Raw genomic sequence first — 23,166 nt, 5'->3', positions numbered from 1 at the left:
TAACTGCTCTCACTCCACACATATAATTCCATAATCAGGCAATAACACGCACAGACTCAAACACACAGACACAGAAAAGGCATAGCCATTGTTATATCTGTTATAAATACAAAATGTCCCAATGTGCATTAGCAGGCAGATTACTGTTGTGTTTTATCCTTAAACAATGGAAAACTATATTCAGATGAAAGTATATGTGAGCATCTTCTGACAAAGCAATGCATCAGGATAAACTTTAGAGATGCATTCTATTACATAATTTACAACTGACGCACGTGCACCATATTTTTTATCGGCTCAAACAGATTGCGCTTAGATTTTTTTTACAAGCCATGCATAAATGGAAGCGCATAAACTTCAACTACCATAATGCACTTAGACAACACAGGAAGCGGAAGTTACCCAGCGTTTCACGTGCATTCGGCTACAAATCTTTCAATCGTGGTACTTGTTTTGGTTTTTCTTTTTGAAATTAAATAATTGTTGTCTAAACTGGGTAAGGGAAGGTCAGGATAATTTAGCACTGAATACGTAGAAATGTATTATTGAATGCGCTTGCATCAACTGAAGCTTGCTGGGTAGACTGCTAGCTAAGTAGCTCAATTAACACCACCAGTGACAACTTGCTATAGATAAGATGACTGCCATCATATATGAATGATTTTCTTGTAAATAGCTAGGTTGTTCACAATAACCATTTATACAACGATTATTTCTAAAACATAACTATCTGTATAAGGCATCTATATATGCACTTTGTGAAACACAAACAGTATAGCTTAGTAGTGGGGCTTCTGTTGTGCCTAATGATGTATTAGTGACTGGGTACGCGAAATGTTTTATTTTATTTTTGTTGTCTACATTAAGCCGCTGAACTTTTAAGTTTGACTGAGCTATGTGATTTCTTTCGTCCCACGGCAGTCAGAATCATTAGAATGCAGTTGCCTATTGAATTTCTCTTCAGAACAAAATTTAACACGCTAAAGGCGTCATAATTTATGAGCAGAAAAAGTTAAAGCGAAATGGTTACGATAAAGCAATACGTGCATGTTAAGCTAAGACTCGTATGGCTACATATGTAATCGTTGGTATTTTAAATTACTGGTTTGCTGGTGGTCACTCCAGCAGGTCCAAAACCGCAGCAAGCCGTGGTCAATTTTGTTTGAAGTGGGACCACCCACGCTTTGCTTGGTTTTATGTTTCGGATGCTTTGCCGTTCTTAATCTGTTCATGTGATCATAAACACAGGCACAGGTTATCTTTCGATTCCATCGAGATGCAAAGCTAAGCATTTTTCTTTTGTTTTTGACCACCATGTGCTGATTACATCCTATTAATTATTGGCCTTGACCAAAACAGAACCTCAGCACTAGTTCGATAATATCCAATATGGAACCAAATAAGGTAACCAGAATTCAGTGTAAACTCCATGTCCTATTCTAGGCCAGAATTTCAGATACATTTTTTTAAAATGCCCAATCTTCATTTGGCTCACTTGCTTCCATTTTAGGAATTGAGAGGAAACGGGCCTTCACAGGGCTGTTGCCTGTGACCGTCCTCTGCCTGGTTAGCTGCCCCCCACATCAGACCAGGATGATCCCCACCCCTCTATACTCGCATGCTGGCCGTGGCCCCTTCTCTGAAGTCTATGAGCCCAGTGAGGATTCCTTCCTGCTGATTGACGCTCTGGAGCAGGATGCTGATAGGCTGCAGCAGATGAAGTGGGTGGATTAATGCTTCAGTGTCATCTTCATGTGGGCATAACAACAGTGTGGGTTTCGCACAAATGCATCTGTAGCAGAGGGCACATTCACATTAAAGTTCACATACTGATTTAAATGATCTAGATTGAGAACCATTTGGCCTAATATCAGTGTGAACGGGACCCTTACAGTCACTGATCTGACAACCGGTTTCCTTTAGAATTTACAGTCAATGTTGACCTGAAGTTGAGGCAGCTGATTCGCTCCTCCTTGGACTGCTGTCAGCCTGTTTCTCCTCCGCAGTAAACCACACTGTCTTCATCTGCAGGCCGTCCGTTTGTCTGGAGGTGGGCAGCGGTTCTGGTGTGGTCTCTGCCTTCCTGGCCTCTATAATTGGCCCTGGAGCTGTGTGTCTGTGAGTATTGTGATAGGAGCAGGTGAATATGTGTGTGTCTGAGAATCTGCAGGACAAGTTTTCTTAGTAGGAACAATGAAGTAATAAACGGAACTGAAATAATTCCTTTACTGTGGAATTATAATGGAGGATCTGTGGGCTTTAGTATTGTGTTGGAGGAGGTGAAGTCTTGTGTCTGGGTACTGTAATTGATGGGATGTTGCTGTGCATCTGTGAGTCCTGGGGCCTGGTGTGGTGCTGGTGCCTCTGAGCTGTCAGGTTGTGTTGCAGTGTGTGTGTGCTCTGTCTCTCACAGCTGTACGGATGTAAACCCTGCAGCAGCCCAGTGCACTCTGGAGACGGCTCGTTGTAATAACACCAGCCTGCAGCCTGTCGTCACAGACCTGGTGAGGAACGGGCGTCCGTCCCCTCCCTGAGCCCCGCACTCACCCTCTGGCCCTTCCCGTGTCTGCTTTCATCACTTCCTGTCTACTCTGGTTCTCCCCTGGATTTGGTTTATCTATTTTTAATTTCAAAGTGTATTTTTTTCAGTTATGTGAAGTTTTGGCCCTGATCTAGCCCCATAATGCTCTGCTTTCAGAGGAAGTATGTAGAAGTGTCTGACGGGAGGCTGAAGCAGTGTAGTGCAGTAGGCACAGTTCTGAAGCTAATGAAGTTCTGAAGAGGGCCGTCCTCATTCGCTTCTTTAGCTGCATCTGCTCTGTGTCAAATCTCATGGAATGGGCACCACATATTGTTAATTCACAGGTTTTGTTTTTTGACATGATTGACATATTTTGTTATTGTGTGGCTCTGTCTTATTCTAGCTCCTCTGTGTCCCTGTGGAGGGAAATATTTCCTGTATTCCTCTTTGGGTTTCAAGTCATATGATGAAGATAATTTAGTGCTGAAATGTCTGCAAGGTCATTGTTCTCTCTGTTCCATGCATTTGGAACATGTATAAAACATATTTCCCTTAACGTTCGTCCACAGAAGGATAATGCCAAATGCGGTTCAGCAAGTTCAGATGATGTAATTCTCAGAATATCCAGGTTTCAGATTTGACATTGATTGTTTGTAATGGGAAGTAGGGCGAGAGAAAATGATTATTACCAGAGGCAAGTCCAGTGTCTCTGTTTGCCTTGGAACCTGTACAGACGGTTTGGTTGTTGTTTACTGTGGAATCCACCGTCCTTTGTGAGAGCAGGGCGTGCAGTCGGAAAACTTGCAGGAGCCAGCTGTCTGGGCTTCGCAGCCCTGTCCAAAGTGCTTCAGGATTCTTCAATCCTGGACGCCGCTCTGGTTCAACGTGCCAGATAGTGCGAGCTTCACAGTCCGTTAGTCTGTCTAGCACAAATTGGACTGACACGTGAAAGCACCCCTACTGCCCTTTGAGCCGTCAATCTCCCTTACCCATTGTCTTCCCCTCGTTCTCTTCCCCCACAGCGACCCTACATGGTCTCCCTTCCTCGAGGAACGGACTTCTCTTTATCTCACATGTGCACATTCTCTAGTACATACGCTTTCTCACTGTCTCCTTCTCTCCTGCAGTGATGCCTACAGTCCCTCTTACACACAGGGACGAGTGAGTTGGCTGGAAAACTGCCCTGAGTAAAACCTGAAAAACTATTTTTTTTTTTTTTTTTCCTTCAGTCCAAGTTCCTCGGGTTTACTCAATGCGGTTATCCAGCCATCCTGCATTGTGGTACAGGCCCCTGCAGTTCTGACTGAAGTGACTTGCATTCATCTGTTATTTTACTCGTTAGAAAAACCTTTGGTTAAAAGGGAAATGTGTTTTTCCTGTGTAATTTCAGTGAGACTTTTGTTCTGGTATCAGGTGGAGGGTCTCCTGCCAAGGCTGTGTGGAAAGGTGGATGTAATGCTGTTCAACCCTCCATATGTAGTTACTCCATCAGAAGAGGTAACACCCCCCCCCCCACTCCCTCTTCAAGGAAAGGGTGTGCCAGACTTACTATGTGATATTCCAGCTACTGTGTAGTATTCACCATTTTTCACTTAAGAATTGTAAAAACATTCCCAGCATCACTAGGATCTCCCTGACTCACGTGACATAATTTACAGTATGTCTCCAAAACTGCTCATACAAGTCTATTGATATGAAATCTAATGACAGAAATAGAGATGTGTTAGTGTGAAACGTTGGGGATTGGCTCTGTTGGGGTTGAGTTTTGATTCCGGTGGATTCTGTCTCCAGATTGGCAGCTGTGGCATCGAGGCGGCTTGGGCTGGAGGGAGGCGGGGCCGGGAGGTGATGGACAAGTTTTTCCCCCTGGTCACTCAGCTGCTGTCCAATCAGGGGCTATTCTATTTGGTGACCATTGCAGAGAATGACCCAGGTGACCTTTTTTTGACTTTATTCATTGTGTGTTAAAAATCATTTAATTTTAATTATTTTGTTTGAATGCGTAGTGACTCCTGCCTCTCATCCCCAGAGGAGATCATTGGGCTGCTGGGTCAGTCTGGCCTACAGGGAGCGGTGTGTCTGTCTCGACGTGCCGGGAGGGAGAGCCTGTCCATACTGCGCTTCTGCAGAACCTGAACCTGAACCCAAACCGCCGTATCATCGACCTCCCTCCAGGGCCGTCCCAGTCACCGGGCAAACGGAGCTCTTCAGCCACACAGTACTGACCTACCCTGCGGGCCAGGGGTGGAATGCAGTCTGACCTGTAGGGGGCGATGCTGAGCATCTCACAGTTCCACAGGAGACTGTAGCAGAGGACATTATGCTACACCAGAGATCCTGGCCACGGCTTTCTTCATTCCAAGGCAATTAACTCAACAGATAGTGCTACTGATTGGCCAGACTGTCTTCACACCTGACTCCCAAGTAAAGGGAAGGTGGAAAAGCAGCGGTTATCGGCCCTTGAGGACCGTGATTTGAGGAAGAGCGCGCTACGCCACGTGCCTAAAGATGTGTAGTAGAACAGTCAGTACAACTGCTTACTGCGGCCATCGTCTGTGGGTCTGCAGTGCAGAGAAGGAGACGTACGGACAGGAGTTCCAGCTGTGAAAGCACTTCTCCATACTGGACTATGACCGGACTACGCAGTGACCGGACTACACAGTGACCGGACTACGCCGTGACCGGGCTACGCAGTGACAATATGCATAGCCACAATATGGTGTTGCTTTGTACATGAGCTAGATCCTGTGCTTTGTACTGAATAAAGTGAAATTAATCCTTAATGTGACTAGAGAAATGGACAATATCAGTGTGTAAAGGATTACTCACAAAAAAACTAACATTTATCATATTTAATGCAATTCACAGCCAAAAAGACATTTTTCCAGTTACATGCTGTAAACACAGTCCCTGGAAAATTGATACATATTTTTCTGACTACAACTAGATTGAACCCTTCAGCGCTTGCAGTAAAGTATTTTCATGCATCTCAAGCCCATTCACTCATAACCACTAATACAACTACAGCGACATCTCATCATAAAACTCATTTCAAGTACTAACAGAACATTCTTCATCTCGCACAATGCGAATACTTTCAGAAACGTTTCATTGGAATGTCTTTGATAGGCTGATCTAGATGGACAAGGCTGCTTGGTAGGTGGTCTTAAATGGATGCAATTATATTGTTAAAAATGCGAAAGTATAGCTGTTGCTGCTACTTTGACTCCAGACAGGTAGACTCCAGGTAGCACTGCCATAGCTAGTAGTCATAAGAGAAGTGCAGAGAGGGCTGAGAGCAGTGAGGCTCTGCATGAGGAATGTGATTTGTAGGCTCAGTGGATTTATCATTTCAGTTAAAAGGGTTAGGACAGACTCATATAGACTTATTATAGGAAAATATTTACATATTGTAAATATTTATGTAAACAAATAGAAATACAACTGCCTTAACCCAATTTCATTAAGCCAAAACCGGAAGTTAGATGATTATTTTCTCTATTGTCACATAGGAACCAGGTGTGGTTTTGAGTTTGGTCAGGTCTAGAGTCTAAACGTGGTCCTGGTGTGGCGGTTGAGTGCGTGTGTGTCTCATGGAGGGGGGTTACTCCCGCTCTGCCAGCTTCCAGATGCTCCGCCCGTCCTCTCCCAACCTCACGGCCCCACTGGCCACCAGCTCTAAGGCTGCTGGGAAGGCGCGGTGCTCCGCCTCCTTTATGCGCTCTGATAGGATGTCCTCTGTGTCACTCACCAGCACTGGCACCGCCTCCTGCGCAATGATCGCACCGGCGTCGACTTCCTCCTGTAAAGAGTGTAGTTCATGCGCTTAAATTAAAACCCACGCATGCATACCATTTAACTGATTAATCATTACATCATCAACACCAGCATTACACAGAAACAAAACCCCTGTAGACATTAGTACTGAATTATTGGCAGTATGAAATAACAGCCTTTATAGTCTTGTTAATGATTGCTTGGAATATCCAATGGTTCTGTGGGGTTTAGCAGAGTCTCTAAATTATTAAACGGCTATGTGGAACTTCAACTTGCATACAAATTGTGAATCATGAAAAAGACAATCGACACTGTCCTGCTATTTAACGCAAGCTGAATGCTGTGTGATAATGGAGAATATGGACCCAGAGAGAGAGCACAGTGCAGATGGACTCACAGCCACAAAGTGCACGGTGCAGCCGGATATGCGAGCCCCAGCCTGCAGGGCCTGTCGCTGGGCGTGGACACCCTTAAAGGAGGGCAGCAGGGAGGGGTGGATGTTCACCAGCTTTCCTGAAAAACCAAACGAGAATGTCGATATCTTGGCTCCGCTCACCCTGTAACACGTCACGACATGTCAAAGCCATTTTACTCTTGTGTTCAGACCTGGGGCAATCATGTTTTTGACTCAAATACTTATCTGTGGTCAATTGATTTTGCCTGACACAATTGAGCCAACCAAGAGGACCAGAAGGTGGGGTTTGCACTAAAGTGTAGAAAACCATTTGAATCCAAAACAATTACGTAATCGACCCAGGTCTGCCCGTGTTAGCGATTCGGCGTTAATGGTGGCTAGACTGAGGTGTAGTACCGTTCCACTTCCTCACGAAGGCGCCGGTGAGGATCCTCATGAAGCCGGCGAGACAGACGATCTCCACGCCGAACTCCTCCAGCACGCGGTCGATGGTGCTGTCAAACTCCGACCGACTGCCGTACAGTTTGTGGTCCACCACCTGAGGAGACATTAAGGCACGCGTCGAGCAAGGGGCCTGGCAATTTAGCTGAACATTACCCAGCAGCCCACTGAGCACAGCGGTGCTGTCGCTGGCTTCAGATGCTATCTGACAACAGAAAAACAACAATGCGGGAGGAGGGGAGATATCATCCATATTAGCCCCACGGCTGATTCCGCTGGGCCCGGCGCTTCCATTTCAGCAGTGAAAATGACAGAATAATATCAAAATAAAAACTCACTGAATGTATGGTGTACGCTGAAGACCTCGATACACAGAGAGAGATAAATGAATTGCTGTTGCTGTCCTATCAGCTCTGCTACAACAGTGACACTGGCAATAGTTGAGGTTCCATCCAAATTTTGAAATTCATTTCCAAAAGGTCAGCAAAAAACTACTGCTATGCGAATATTCTGAAGAGGACACAACAAGATTGCGTAATCAAAAGAGTGCCAGTCGCCATTTTCTGGGCTTCCTGGAGCAGAGGCATGTCACTTAGGTCCTCTTCACGTCACCACTTATTCCAAAAATCTGTTTCCAGCACCCTTTATCGAATCTTCTCTTCTCGATAAGCCAGATTTTAGATCTAAGCAAAGCATAAAAACTGATGTTAATGTTAAATAAAGCAAAACCCCACCGTAGATGGCAGTAAAGGAAGGGCAGGGAGACGTGGGGACGGACAGACGGGAGGACTGGGGCAGAGATGGAGAGCTCAGCAGCAGGGGTGAAGTGTCACTCACCCGGGTCTGAATGCCAGCCAGCGAGGCCCTCTTCAGCCCCAGCACCCCAGGCCTGTTGGAAATGACCACCACGATCTCGGCCGAACTGGAGGGCTTCTTCACCTGCTCAATCAGGGCCTGCAGGTTTGTCCCTGGGACATGGGCAAGGAACACACACATCATCTAGCGAGTGAAGTAACCCCATCTCCCCTTGCCTGCATTATCAATGAGTAGCCTGAAGAGTAGATTCTTTTGGAATCCTTTTCTAAAGTTTTCTAAAACTCCATTAGTGATTGCTAGATCGCCATTAGAAATTTCAGAACATTTGAAACACTTATTTGTGATCTCACACCTTAAATGGTTAAACAATACATGTGTTTGTAAGAACATGTGAATTGTAAATGGTGTATTCAGGCATCATCAGAGATCAGCTAGTGCAAACCTTCCTGGTGATTGAGGAGTACCTACCTGTCCCAGAGATGAGCACGGCCACCTTGGTCTTCCTGCGGGACGCCCGGTCCCCGTGCTCGGCTCCGTTCCGTGGGGCGCTGGTGTTGGGCGTGGTGTTCGGACCCATCCTCAGGCTGTGCTGCAGGTTCCGGATTACAACCGGCTCCGCCCCTTCACAGAAACACCCGTCAATCTTCACATTTCTTTACGTTACTCCCCTGGCAGCCCGGGTATAGTTTGTGTGTGCTGGGCGAGAGTTCCTCACCTGGTTGTTTGTGTGAAAGCGAGCCCACGATCCAGGCCTCCTCCTGGGCCAGCACCTGTCTGAGAACCCGCTGGGCCTCCTGTCGGCTCACCACCAGAACCGCGCCCAGCCCGCAGTTAAACGTGCGCCCCATCTCCTCCTCCGAGAGCCCCCCTTCCCGCTGCAGCCAGGAGAACACCGCCGGGATGCTCCAGCGAGAGGCGTCTGGAAGGGCCGAGACAAAAAGCCAGGTCACATCTACCACAACAAGCCCATTCACTCATAACCACTAATACTCACATCTACAGCGACAAGCCCGCTTCACTCAGAACCCCTGGTACAGGTCACACTACCACAACAAGCCCATTCACTCATAACCACTAATACTCACATCTACAGCGACAAGCCCATTCACTCATAACCACTAATACTCACATCTACAGCGACGAGCCCGCTTCACTCATAACCCCTGGGACAGGTCACATCTACCACAACAAGCCCATTCACTCATAACCACTAATACAACTACAGCGACAAGCCCGCTTCACTCAAAACCCCTGATACAGGTCACATCTACCTACCATATCACTCACTGCTACTGCTAACTAGAGCCAGGTCTATTACAACAATGAATTATTAGGAAAGAGCTGAATTAAAATTCTGTACTTTCGTGACTGATGAATGAAACTCCAGTATAGCTAAAGAGAAGTGCAGAAGGCTCCTTGAGTGATTTGTTGAGAATGACAGCCTTGGCTCTGGACTGAAGTTACGGAGGGCGGAGGGTTACCCAGGTCGACGGCCAGCTGTGGAGGCAGGACCCGGGGGATGTTCTCCAGCAGACCCCCGCCCGTGATGTGGGCGTAGGCTTTCACCGCCCCGCTGCGCAGGATTGGCTGCAGGAGCCGGCTGTAGATCTTTGTGGGAGTGAGCAGCACCTCGCCTGTCAGAGAGAACAGGAGATGAGCTCAGATCAGACTGAGGTGGGAGGTCAAAGTTCAACATTATATAACGTATCGTTTTCAACATAAATCTGCAAAAATGGAGCTGCATGGTCTGTCCTTTCGAGAGGTTATTTTGGGAGTAATCCAAGATGAGGATAAAGGGTTTTAAAGCATAACGCCAAGGTGAAGAACCACCTCACATGAAGCACACGTCGGGATGGATTATTCTGTTTATACCATGATCATTTGGTATGATTAAAATATAAGGAGGGGTAGTGGCGATTTCAACATGTTGCTACAGCATGGTTACATAGGACATCCTCTCTCTCCAGGGCCCTATAATGTCTGATGTTTGAAGGGACACCCTGCTCGCCCAATGGGCCGTCTCAGAGAGAGAGGCCATCTCCAGTGCAGGCCTGGCTAAAGAGCGACGTACCCACGGTCTGTCCAGGTTTCCCGAAGGGGGCGGGAGAGCTGTACTGCAGCCCTGCCCTCTCCAGGACCTTCCTCACCAGGCTGAAGCCGTTGCTGTGCACCCCGGAGGAGGCCACTCCGATGAGCAGGTCTGCCTCCACGACGTCCCCCAGCCTGGGGAGCAGCCTGTCCCGCTCCACCGCCCCCACGCAGAACCCCGCCAGGTCGTACTCCCCAGGGCCGTAGACCCCGGGCATCTCCGCAGTCTCCCCCCCTGAGTGCACACACGTCAAACCCTCAGTCAAACCCCCAGTCAATTTCACTTATTTATACACACAAACCCCCAGTCAATTTCAGCTATTTACACACACAATCCCCCAGTCAATTTCAGCTATTTACACAAACAAACCCCCAGTCAATTTCAGCTATTTACACACACAAACCCCCAGTCAATTTCAGCTATTTACACAAACAAACCCCCAGTCAATTTCAGCTATTTACACACACAAACCCCCAGTCAATTTCAGCTATTTACACACACAAACCCCCAGTTAATTTCAGCTATTGACATACATCAATCCCCCTCTCAATTTCACTTATTTACACACACAATCCCCCAGTCAATTTCACTTATTTACACACACAAACCCCCAGTCAATTTCACTTATTTACACAAACCCCCAGTCAATTTCAGCTATTGACATACATCAATCCCCCTGCCAATTTCAGCTATTGACATACATCAATCCCCCTGCCAATTTCACTTATTTACACACATCAAACCCCCAGTCAATTTCACTGATTTACACACACAAACCTCCAGTCCATTTCCAGTATTTCCAGATGTTTTACACTCTGGGACAGAGGCAAACCCTCCACCCATTCCAGTTTATTTTTGATGTTTTAGGGATTTTTCAGCTTTATTGTACAGTAGCATGTGGACAGTGGTCATCCAGACACCTCTCCATTTCAGTTTATTTTACACACATTGAGAATTACCCAGCTCCATGTAGGTTACTGCAAATGTCTCATAAAAAGATAATTTGGTTGAAAATGCCATTTGACTAAACCATAATACTGTGCTGGTAAATTGAAAAATAAAGCTTTGTGTGACAAGCAATTCTAATCAAAATGCAAATAAGTAAATACCTATCATCATGCACAAACCTCCCATGTTTTTCTTATATTTCAGTTATTTATACACTTTCTAAATTATCCAGAACCATTTACTGCAAATAAGTCATAAAATGTCAATAAATTGGGTCAAAATACCACGCGACTAAATATAATATTGTGCTGGTAAATGAAAAAAATAAAGCTTTGTGTGACAAGCAAATCCAATCAAAATGCAAATGTTTAAATAAATATATCCACAAAAAAGCGAGATGCCCACAGCCAGTAATGGAGAGATCATTGCAAGCAAAAGTAAACATGACCAAACAAAAGCACCCCAGCTCAGTAAAAACTTTTTCTATGAAAAGGGTCCCAAAAATAAAACTAAACCCAAATATAAAGTAAAGCTGAAACTATCTCACCAGTAACCCCTAATACTAGGCTTTTATTCAGTTCTGTTCCTGCCGACTGATATAAGAAATGAAATGTGTTTCACTGAATTTGCTCAGTTCTGCTTCAAGTTAACTTGAAGAGGACCTCTCTCACCCAGCAAAGCACAGCCAGCCATACTGCAGGCTTCTGCTATTCCACCAATCACAGAGGATGCCACCCCCACATCCAATCGTCCGCAAGAAAAGTAGTCCAGGAAGAAGAGAGGCTCCGCCCCCTGCGCTAGCACATCATTGACACACATGGCGACCAGGTCCTGTCCCAGAGTGCCGTGCTGTTCGCACGCCTGAGCGATCTGCAGAGACATGCCACACAAGAATGACCTGCAGATTTAGGAAAGTGGAGCATAAACATTGTAGACAGAGCTGGGTCAATACATCATTGTTTTGGATTCAAATATTTTTCTACACATTACTGAGCTTGTCTGGTTCTTCTTTGGGTTTACCGGAACCTATGAAATGCTCTTCTGGTCCTAGTTGGCTCAGTTGCACAAAGATGAATCATGCACAGAAAATCCAAAACAATTATGTATTTGACCCAGGTCTGACTGTAGACAGCCCAAGTCATGGAAGAACCCATCCATCCATCCATCCATTATCTGAACCCGCTTATCCTGAACAGGGTCGCAGGGGGGCTGGAGCCTATCCCAGGTCGCCAGTCCATCGCAGGGCACACACACCATTCACGCACTCATACCAACGGGCAATTTAGACTCTCCAATCAGCCTAACCTGCATGTCTTTGGAATGTGGGAGGAAACCGGAATACCCGGAGGAAACCCACGCAGACACGGGGAGAACATGCAAACTCTGCACAGAGAGGCCCCAGGGATTCAAACCCAGGACCTCCTTGCTGTGAGGTGGCAGTGCTACCCACTGCACCATCCGTGCCACCCATGGAAGAACCAATTACATGTTATTTGGCTGACACTTTTATCCAAAGCAGGAGTAAGGACTATGCAGGAGTCTTGGAACAATGCAGGATTAAGGGCCTTGCTCAAAGGCCCAAGAGTTGTGCGGATCTTATTGTGGCTACACCGGAGATCTAACCACTTACTTTCAGGTCCCAGTCACGTACCTTAACCACTACGCAACACTGCCTCACTGGAACACTGAAGCTCCACTGATTGGTTTCTTAAGGGACCGTTTAGTCTGATTCAATTTATCTGTGTTCAGTAACATGGCCAAATTATGACAATTAATTTCCCGCTGCCATCTGAGTTGAAGGCTCTTTGTGAATGTACCTTGAGCTTGGTACCAACTCCATCGGTCCCAGAGACCAGGATGGGGTCTTTGAATCCTGCTGCTTTCAGGTCAAATAACCCAGCGAATCCACCGAGCTCGGCGCTGCATCCTGCATAAGACACAGACAACAGGTTTACATTACCACGTAGGACTCTCGGCTAACTAATACCACCGCTGCTGCCACTGCCTCACCACGGCCAGATGTGCATTTTTCCTTTGTCACGCTATGCGAAGCCCTCCTGGTTTGCGTGCCTTGTTGGCTCAATTCTGTCAACATTGACTCCGCAGTAGACTGTGTCGATTGGGGATGGTCTCAAGCTGTGAGCACATATGTCGAGAAATTGTAGATGTCCTTCTTGCTCTGTTGCCAATGAATAAAAGTACTGTTTACATGTACTGCTTAGATGATTAAATGAATGGGGCTATTAGCAGATCTGCAGAAAATGTAGCCTTTAATAATGGTGTTGAAAATTATGACTTGAACGACTTATAATTGTAGTGTGGACAGCAATTTCAGCTTGTGGTGAATGAATGGAATTTTTTTGTTATGTCTAATTCTCTACTAGATAAGTTCATTAGGTTTGGGTAACCCCAATCGATGTTTAAATTGGACACTGGCGTGTAAATATAAATAAAATCATTTTAAACAGACCAAGGATGAAAGGGGGTTAATATGCAGTTTAGGTGTTTCGGAGGGGCTAAGACTATTATTCTCAATACGGCAAAAAAACTTCCTATTACTGGTACTCCCATATTTGTACATACTAGAGAAAATGAATTCCAAATGTAAAATTACATTAACAAGGGTGTTCAGTAAGATGCAGGAGCACCATAAAGAGGTGGTGAATAACAACAAACCCAAATGATTAATACTAAATGAATAAGTGAAAGTGCAACAGAGGAAATGCATTTACAGTATGACTATATACTGTATATCCAGTAGGATCACATCTTTTGCACCTTGTGTCTGAAGCAGGGAATGTATCGGAGGTTATAGTGCATCACCACAGATTTTACAGAGTGTTTTAGTACACTAGTGCATACATGAGTGCATTTTTGTGCATCATACTACCATATTGTACAACCTCACTGGAGTCTTTGTCCAGAATCAAGGATCAGGGTCCCGTTTCATGAACCAGGATTACAGAGGTAGCTGGATCACTGGACGGAGTTAAAACTGGAACATGGACTGAAGTAAAGCGCTGTTCCGGGGTTTACTCAGCGCAGTTACCCAGCTCTGTAATCCTGCTTGGTGATGCAGACCCCTGAGACTGGAGCTGAGGGCCCTTCATCCTCTGAGGGGTACCTGAGCGGGAAGTGGCTTTGGCCAGCGGTTTGATGGCATCCACCAGCCTGTTTCCTGCCGCAATGTCCACTCCGCTGTCTTTATAGGTCAGACCCCTGCACAGAGCAGAAACGGGAGGTCAGTCAGGGTGAAGGTCCTTTAGACCACGCTGCTGGGCTCACACGCTTCTTCACACATCTCAGCCTCTCTGGGCACTACGGTCCAATCACATTTTAGGCTTAGTCCAGTGTAACTGTAAGTACATTTCAATGAGTCTCTGCGGTGTGGCCCGAGAGTGACCTGGCTATTGCACAAGACTGGAAATCAGCCATTACATGGGGGAAGTGGCGTCTGAAGTCTGATGTCAGTGAAACCGATTGCATCAAACACTTTTTCAGGGAAACCCCTACGGCCGAATACAAATAACTCTCAGCACTTTCACTCTTACATTTCCATTACTGAGAAAAGTGATGACCAGTTACAAAAAATAAAAACCAAGAAACAAATCAGAATGTATGGATGCCAGTGTTTTATTGAGCATTCCTTTGTAAGAAATGAATCACGTGATCAAAGTACAGGCAGAGGAATGGACAATACAGCCTTTCTTTGCTAATGCCTACCCCACAATCCATGAGCCACCACCATCTCCCTGGGCTAGACCCCCTCACTAAAGAACAGGAAGGAGCTTTTGAAGAGGAGGTTTTTGGAATGTTATTTTCTCAATCTTCTAGAACGTAATTACTTTCAGGTACGAATAGTGATTGTGATCAGCCTTACAATGTTCAGTTAAGAACATTCTAATCACAGATGTGTTCTTGCACATTAAAAGGTTAATACAAAAACAAAGTGTAAAAAATACAACAAAATGGATGACAAAACTACTACTAACATGCAAAACTTGTTCTGGTTCCGCAACACCTGCAGACCGGGCCCCTCACACACACCTGGATCGGGTGAGGTAGGCGATGGCACGGTGGCCGATGTCCCTGCGGAACACTGCCCCGGTGAAGCCCACCGCGGCCACGCCCTGGTTGGCAGAGTGCAGGGCGGTCTCCAGACTCGGGCCTACCGCCGTGACGGTCAGCACCCTGCCCCCGCTGGTCAGCACCCTCCCCTCCTTCAGCACCGTGCCGGCGTGGAAGACCAGCAGCCCCTGCTCCCGGGCCTGAGACAGACCTGCACAGGAGCCAGGATCAGCTTCATCTGCGCAACACTGCGCTGCATCTCCCACATCAACCAGCCGAACAAAAGAACAAAAAACAGTGACGTTTGAACTGATTGGAGTTAGCCCATGTGACAGGGAAGTGGAATTAAAAATAGCTCCCCTTTCTACCATGAGAAGAGTGTAAAAACACTTTTGTAACGATCTGCTATAAAGTTTTCCTAATTGGAATCACAGCAAAATGGTTACTGGAGGTAATTTGGCTGTGGCCAGTGCAATTTGGCATTCTGCATCTCATAAAATGAAGCGGTCCCGTCTTTATCTCTGTGGTAATGTCCTTTCATGTATAATGTGCAGAGTGCACCAGTGATAACGGGCAGGAGCGAGATCATTACCGGCGATTTCCACGCCTTTCTTGTAGTCTCCTGGGTACCCGCCGCTGGCCATGACCACAGTGACCGCAGCGCTGTTGTCCAGCCAGGTGGGGGCGCTGGAGGCCAGCTTGCCCTGCATGGTGTCCTGCAGGACCTCGTAAAGGTCGCTCTTCAGCAGGGGCAACAGAACCTGAGCAGTAATGGACCTGTGTCAAACACTCAGAACCCACAGTGCGTTCGGCTGTGTCCCAATCAGTCACATCTAGGGGCGGCCTGTAGCGTAGTGGTTAAGGTAAATGACTGGGACATGCAAGGTCGGTGGTTCTAAGCCCGGTGTAGCCACAATAAGATCCGCACAGCCGCTGGGCCCTTGAGCAAGGCCCTTAACCCTGCATTGCTCCAGGGGAGGATTGTCTCCTGCTTAGTCTAATCAACTGTACATCGCTCTGGATAAGAGCGTCTGCCAAATGCCAATAATGTAATGTAATGTAATGTAATCTACTGCATCCTGTGTTCTGTGTAATAGCATACTGTGTACCGTTTACTGCATGCTGCCTAGTATGTGACATGCACAGAAGTATCCTCCAAACATCTACAAGGGTACTGTGGAAGTGTCATAAGGGCAGTGTCCTTGTTGACGTTGTCAAAGGAAAATGTCCCCAAAGCTACAGCTGATTTTTAAAGGGAAGCTGCACATTATAATTATGTGACCAAAATGTTTCTTTACATCCTGAAAAGCATGCTCCCAAACATACTCGGAAAACCCCAAAATAAGTAAATTTTCCAGGGATTTGAAGTACACTATATTAAGACATTTTAGCCTACTTTCTCATCCAGTGTACTCAACAAGCATACTGGATAGTATGGAAGGGCACTGAGCCACGCTTCCAGGGCATCATGCACTGCCTAACAGAAGGGCGGCCTGCGTCCCCAGCCCCACTCCCTCACCTGGCACTCAGGGTCACCGAAACGGCAGTTGAACTCCAGCACTTTTGGCCCCTGCTTGGTCAACATCAGCCCAGCGTACAGCACACCTACAGGGGGAGAGGCAGTAGTCACAGTCTTTTACTGTTTGGAAAGGAGACAGTATGGGGCAGAGAGAGCAGGGTTCCTACATGTGATGGCTATCATGCAAGTCAATTAGCCACCACATTAATGGGTGTAATTTCAACGCACCTGCTTGTTGTCTGTAATCCGTATCCAATATCCAATGACTGAAAGTGCTCTTAAAAATGTAAAGTTATGGTCGGTATCTGTGTAGTCAAATCATTATCCTATATGTAGGCCTACTGTCTGTATCAAAAAACAATCTTGACGCGTGCCGCCTTGTGTGTGGTTGAAAAACTGTCGCCCACACCTGTCAGGAAAAAAACTAAACCCTTCTCTAAATTCCATCTTGTGTCCTTAAGTTGGGCGGGACCCACTTTCAATGGCCAATAAAAAGCTTGTATTTTTTATATCTCAGATAGGCCAAACTACAACTCAAAAATAGGAAGTTTTTCACAAATAATAACAAAGCTATTTTGGCTCCAACAATACACTTACCTATGCCACCAATACAATAACCTTTCAAGGGTTTCAAAGTTACCGTTCCATCAAATTCAATGACTGATAAATGCAATACAATAGGCTACATGAGGTCTTTAAAAGATAATCAGTGATGCAAAATAAAATGGCCTCAACATCCCAGAAGCCCTTTCAGCCTCAGTTCACTTTATACTCCTCCCATGTCAGCAGCTGCGCAACCCTCACTCACCCACATAGGGGGCGCCCTCCTCCCTCATCCCATCCACAGTCTTCTGCAGCACGCTCTCTTTGATCTGCTGGAGCATGTCCTCTGACACCTGGACGGAGAGAGAGAGAGAGAGAGACGAACAGACGACGATTCATTCCCAGCATTCCATGCGTACTGGGCTGGGCCGGTGTACCTGTACGTGTGGGGCGGTAGTCCCAGAATTTTGAAATGATTTGGAACTTGCTCTCCATTGGTGTTATAGTATTTTTTTCTTAAACTACATCCACCTGGCTGGCTGGCCCAACAGGAGCAAAAAGATTATCGCTTGCTTCTCATTGGCAGAAGCATCAGTGGTCACTCACCTTTTAGGACATTCTTCACATGGAACAGTCCACTGCATGGCACAAAACAAAATAATGTAAACCTTCTAGTTAATGCTACTGAAAGCATAAAGGTGCTACTGTAAATACTACTGGTGTTCCCAGGTGTAGCAGTGCTACTGGTCTGGAATTGGGGCTGCTCTCATGACCACCTTCGGTTATTCTGGCTGCGGTCCTTGGAAGCAACTGGACCAGTGTATTGTGTAAAGGGTGGGGGGTGATCGGTTTCTCTGTGTAATGTCGTTCTCCTTTTATAATATGATTTAATAATAAAAAAGTGAAAGTATACCTGTGGGGTGGGGCAGTAGGCCCCCATGCCTCCCGTGTTGGGCCCCTGGTCGCCGTCCAGCAGCCTCTTGTGATCCTGCGCTGGGGGCATCGGGGCAACAGTGCAGCCATCGCTGAAGCACAGACACTAACAGAGACACACTGAGATCAGACACTAACAGAGACACACTGAGATCAGACACTAACAGAGACACACTGAGATCAGACACTAACAGAGACACACTGAGATCAGACACTAACAGAGACACTGAGATCAGACACTAACAGAGACACTGAGATCAGATACTAACAGAGACACACTGAGATCAGACATTAACAGAGACACTGAGATCAGACACTAACAGAGACACTGAGATCAGACACTAACAGAGACACACTGAGATCAGACACTAACAGTGACACACTGAGATCAGACACTAACAGAGACACACTGAGATCAGATACTAATAGACACACTGAGATCAGATACTAACAGAGACACACTGAGATCAGACATTAACAGAGAGAGATGCACTGAGATCATTCATTAACAGAGAGAGACACTGAGATCAGTCATTAACAGAGAGACACACAGATCATTCACTAGCAGAGACACTGAGATGAGACAAAACACTGAGTTGTGGGAGCGTCTATGATAGCTGACAATAAATAATAATCAGGGTCAAATCTGCAGATGCCCAATCAACCAGGCATGCCTCTACTGGTCCATTAGGCAGGGAATTACTGTATCCATGATTTCATCCAAGCCCTGGGCTGAATTACTGCTAATTAGTCTTATTTTTTACATTTCTTTATTTCTTTAATTAATTCTTTTTGCAATTGTTATTCCTGTTTGCTTTTTTAATTTAAATGTGAAGCACTTCAGGCTGCCTTCTGCATGATAAGGTGCAATACAAATAAATATTATAATATGTTATTATCTACTCAACAGCCCCAAGCATTCTGTCTCGCTTGTAGATAACTGAAAAGAAGCAATTACTAAATTAATAAATCATGAGAAAATAATAAATAAAAAAATTAAATAAAAAAAACTCACAGATACTTCCTCTCCTTCCAGAAGCTCCTCCACCACGACCGTCTCGCCTGCAGAGCCAAACGCCTTGTCCTAAGAGAGAGAATAGAGACCTCAGCTCCCTGGAGGTGGAAGGTCCAGGGATCAGAACCTAAAAGTCCTGCTGTGTCTTTCTTCCACCCATGAACTCAGCCAGCTGATTTCATTCATTAGTCCTACCTCCTGAATGAAGAATGATGCAAATTCGGTTTGCTTTCAGAAATAGTTGGCATTTATATAGCGCCTTTATCCAAAGTGCTGTACAACTGATGCTTCTGTAAGGGAACAGAATGAGCAAAAACTCTAAAGTGTAAGAGGATTAGGAGCTGAAACAGAGGACAGTTTCAGTCTGAGGCAGGCTGACCTTCATGATGTCCTGCACAGCTTGGCAGGCCTCGTCCTTATCTCGCGCTACGATGACCCCCTTTCCTGCGGCCAGGCCACTGGCCTTCACCACCAGTGCAGGGAAATCCGCCCTGGACAAGCACAGAGGGGCCAAAGGTTACAGTGACAAGTAGTGCCCTGACTGAGCCCTTCGACAAAAACCTCCACCCCTCCCCGCACCAAATTCTCTGACTGAATGAGTGAATGAGTGAACCCTGCCCCCATAACCCAGGGAGACTCAAATCTGGCTATTGATTCCAAATCTGGCCCTGGTTTCCTTTCCGTCCAGGTAAACTAAGCAATTAGTGCTACCAGTTGGCCTGACAGTCTTTATACGTGACTCCTACAGGGAGGGTAGCAACTCTACCCCTTGAGAACCATGGTCTCAGGAACAGGGCCTTAACCGTTTTTCTAACAGAAAACTCTTGTGCTCTGAGCAACCCATCCGAGGTCCCCTAGATAACCCATCCCTCTCGCCTGACTGACCCTTGGATGAAGCAGCAGGCCTCTTGGGGGTCGGTGAAGGACCTCCAGCGGGCTGTGGGGATGCCGTGGCGGTCCATGAAGCTTTTGGAGAAGCTCTTGCTGGCCTCCAGCTGGGCGGCCTGAGCTGAAGGCCCGAAACAGGGCACCCCTGCAGCAGTCAGGTCGTCCACCATCCCTGGGGCGGAGAAAGACGGAGGGAGAGAGGGGAAGAGGGGGAAGAGGACAGGAGAAGGGTCCCCTCAGATTTTCAGCACTATACGGAAAGCCAATGCCAATACCTCTTAGGGCTGTCACATCATGGTTATTTTTCGCCAATTGACACAGAAAACCATCAAGAGAAAACGTTGTTATGGTGACACATGCTTTGATGCAATATGGTGATCTACACACAGAGAGCTTACCATTGGCTGAAGTTCTTTTAAGCAAGTTAAATAATAAATATAAATATAATATATATAATATATAAAAAAATATAAATAAAAAGTCAAGAGATTTTGGCATCAATGGCTTTCCATAGTACCAGCGCCAATAGCAGGATTATTAAAAGGATGTCACAGGGTATGGGTACAGGTCTCACCTGCAGCCAGGGGGACCTCAGGCCCCACAACGACCAGCCCCACATTGTGATCCTTGCAGTATTGAGCCAAGATGGAGTGATTGCTCACAGACACCCCTGCAAAGAGGTGGGAGAGAGACACAGCAGTGATATCAAGTACTGGTCTGTAAAATACACCACAGTCAGAAGCACCCATCTACTCTCGACATAAAACAAATACATCCTGGGTAGACAGATAGATACTTTATTCATCCCAAGGGAAATTTATCCCAGTGCACAAAAAATGCATTCAGGAAAGGAGGATACATGTTTTTGAGTACTGGGACGCACTCTATGACCGTCACAGAGTCAATTGTGTCACATGAACAGATGCATACGGACTATCGGTATGTCTCTCACATGTGCAGCCCCCACCCCGGGGACTCGGCTTACCTGAGTTAGAGATTTTTCCACAGTCAGCAGTCCCAGCATTCCCTGGGGCGACTAGGACCTGCTGTATGAGAGGGGACTGGGCGAGCTTCCAGGCCAGGGCATGCTCCCGTCCGCCGGAGCCAATGACCAGCACACGCTCTGCCATGGCAACTGAGGGAGGAGCATACCAAACACAGAGCCAATGCACTGAGAGAGGCTGGGTTTGAACCTCAGCCTCTCGCTCGTCCAAAGATTCCATAGGCAAACGCATTACCAGTCAGCTCACTCAAAATCGCCCCTAGCTAAGGACAACAACTTTATTTTAGGAATTAATTTTAATGCATTTTTGACGGTTGCAAGTTGTCAGGGTAACCTGCTACGAGGCCCTCACTTTACAGCACCTCACTGTCACTAATTAACTAGCTGAGCTACAGCTGCATCATCAAACAGATGAACACGCTCTTAGGGCACCGCCATCAAACCTCAAAGAATGTGGGTTTTCATTAATGAACAGCCTGAGTGACAAACACTGACTCGTCACGCTCTCTTCATTAATCTCTCTCAGACAACTTGTTTAATTACATGCAACACTGACCTATGGATAGGAGTGCATGGAGATTGAAGATCCATTACAGTTGCAGCAGTGAATAAGACTTGACCTTTGATGAAGACGTGCGCTCACATCCCTGGACAATAAATGTGTCACTTTACTTCAGGACCTCTGCACCCACAAACAAAGCACCCTTTCCCAATTAGCTGTCACATCTGCACAAAGGCCATGCTCAACTCACTATGCTTTCCCTGATGTAACTATGCACCTACACTAATGGTTCATGCAGCATGAACTCAAGTGATCACTCATAAGAACATTTTGCTATGGCTATGAATGGTGACACTACCTCCATTATTAACTCCTTTCACTCATGGTTTGCTTGGTTTAGTCCCAAGACGACAGAGTAGTTGGATAGTATTCATTCAGCATACACATCTTCTAATGTTTGCTTTAAAAAAACTTTGTAATTACATTTTACTTAAGTAAAATGTTGAGGTCAGCAAATTCAAACATTAGCAATCCCCTACACTCTAATTATCCCATAAAGCAAATTAACTTCGAGACGGATTCACGTGACCTTTCGCCCATTAACTATATAGATTTCTTACGGATTCACCCAGATGTAAATCAGTAGTTGCGAAATATGTCTGTCCTCCAGGGTCATCTTAACACTGGCTTGCAGATAATCAGACCAATCGTTATGCGAAACAGACAGCGCGCATTGCAGAAAAACTCATTTGTAGCAAGATGCGTACGGTTCTCAATTATCTCGCACATGTGATTCGAGGTTATACAAGGTACTGAACGTGATTCTAAGTAGCTATAGACTGACGAAGTACAAGTAGTCAACTTGCTAGGAGTAGCGACTTTGCACACGCAAGGACACATCTGACGTCCAGAGACTAACTATTGCTCTAAGAATCTGACACTTTCAGGGTCGCAGAATTCGTACATCATGCATTTCCCGAATGCTCCGATTGTAGGTGGTTGGATTGGTAACCTACTGTCTATACACATTTTCCTAATATTGCATTGCTAAGCTTCTAGAAGTATTTATACAATAAAAAATAATTATGCAGATTAACAAAACAATGGTTGGCAAGAAAACTAACCAACTAGCTTACAACTAATATGTTTTAGAGTTAGTGTGTTAGTGCAAGTTTCTAAAGCACTTCTCGCCCCATAGCTGCATTTAGTCGGCTTGCATGTGCAGACCAGTATACAACTTCAATGAGTCATTTACGAACAAACAATAAATCCATCAAAATAAACTCGTTTTTATCTGATATAGAAGTTTGATACGGACATCATACATTCTTCTTACCTTTGTTGAGCTGAATGACCCGAGTTGATCCGTGGGGGCTTAGCGAATGGAGCTTTACGTGCAGATGTGCTACCTCCACCAGCAGCTGGTAAGTGCACCGTAAAGTACGATGCACGAGAGGCTAAGGAAGAACGGGTTGTTCACCACGTGGGTCTTCTTTCACGCGCTTAAACAATCGTTACAAGGTTAATGCAAATTAAGTGGAGTTCGTGGATCTATTGCAATGATTGCCAATATGCACTCCGAGAAATGCGGTGTCTGTTTTTAAAAAGTAGATATTTTTAATACGGTAAAACTTTTCATAAGGTATTAAGTTGCGTCATGCGGCACAGAAATCGGTGCGTATTCACTG

General features: G+C 45.9%; 2 protein-coding genes across 9 annotated transcripts; one reads left to right on the top strand and one right to left on the bottom strand.

Moving 5' to 3' along the window:
* Positions 1-374: 374 nt before the first annotated feature.
* On the top strand, positions 375-5,238 carry n6amt1 (N-6 adenine-specific DNA methyltransferase 1). Of its 5 annotated transcripts, none has more exons than XM_061225985.1 (8): positions 379-444; positions 1,360-1,404; positions 1,511-1,721; positions 2,032-2,118; positions 2,414-2,504; positions 3,935-4,018; positions 4,313-4,454; positions 4,551-5,238. In XM_061225985.1, exons 3-8 carry the CDS (start codon positions 1,594-1,596, stop codon positions 4,655-4,657), a joined length of 639 nt encoding a protein of 212 aa, XP_061081969.1. In that variant the 5' UTR covers positions 379-444; positions 1,360-1,404; positions 1,511-1,593; the 3' UTR covers positions 4,658-5,238. The 5 variants fall into 5 exon arrangements, with proteins under 5 accessions (XP_061081971.1, XP_061081969.1, XP_061081973.1 ...); XM_061225988.1 differs by having other exon boundaries at positions 411-496; XM_061225987.1 differs by lacking the exon at positions 1,360-1,404 and having other exon boundaries at positions 375-444.
* Positions 5,239-5,358: 120 nt separating this feature from the next.
* Positions 5,359-23,157, bottom strand: gart (phosphoribosylglycinamide formyltransferase). 4 transcript variants are annotated; one of them, XM_061225981.1, is made up of 23 exons: positions 22,815-23,157; positions 21,533-21,623; positions 20,959-21,108; positions 20,548-20,643; positions 19,971-20,145; positions 19,465-19,576; positions 19,086-19,154; positions 18,051-18,176; positions 17,403-17,490; positions 16,595-16,680; positions 15,668-15,836; positions 15,055-15,286; positions 14,132-14,226; positions 12,825-12,934; positions 11,679-11,877; positions 10,042-10,293; positions 9,452-9,604; positions 8,686-8,889; positions 8,439-8,591; positions 7,992-8,122; positions 7,110-7,251; positions 6,696-6,811; positions 5,359-6,323 (listed from the first exon to the last, which is right to left on the bottom strand). In XM_061225981.1, the coding sequence occupies exons 3-23, from the start codon at positions 21,101-21,103 to the stop codon at positions 6,126-6,128; spliced, it is 3,051 nt and encodes a 1,016-aa protein (XP_061081965.1). In that variant the 5' UTR covers positions 21,104-21,108; positions 21,533-21,623; positions 22,815-23,157; the 3' UTR covers positions 5,359-6,125. The 4 variants fall into 4 exon arrangements, with proteins under 4 accessions (XP_061081965.1, XP_061081964.1, XP_061081966.1 ...); XM_061225980.1 differs by lacking the exon at positions 21,533-21,623; XM_061225982.1 differs by lacking the exons at positions 5,359-6,323; positions 6,696-6,811; positions 7,110-7,251; ... (5 more) ...; positions 11,679-11,877; positions 21,533-21,623 and adding an exon at positions 13,018-13,186 and having other exon boundaries at positions 12,831-12,934.
* Between the last annotated feature and the right edge of the window lie 9 nt (positions 23,158-23,166).

The sequence above is a fragment of the Conger conger genome, chromosome 17, assembly GCF_963514075.1.
Source record: "Conger conger chromosome 17, fConCon1.1, whole genome shotgun sequence".
Classification (NCBI taxonomy): Eukaryota; Metazoa; Chordata; class Actinopteri; order Anguilliformes; family Congridae; genus Conger; species Conger conger.
This window is presented reverse-complemented; position numbering and strand designations above follow the sequence as displayed.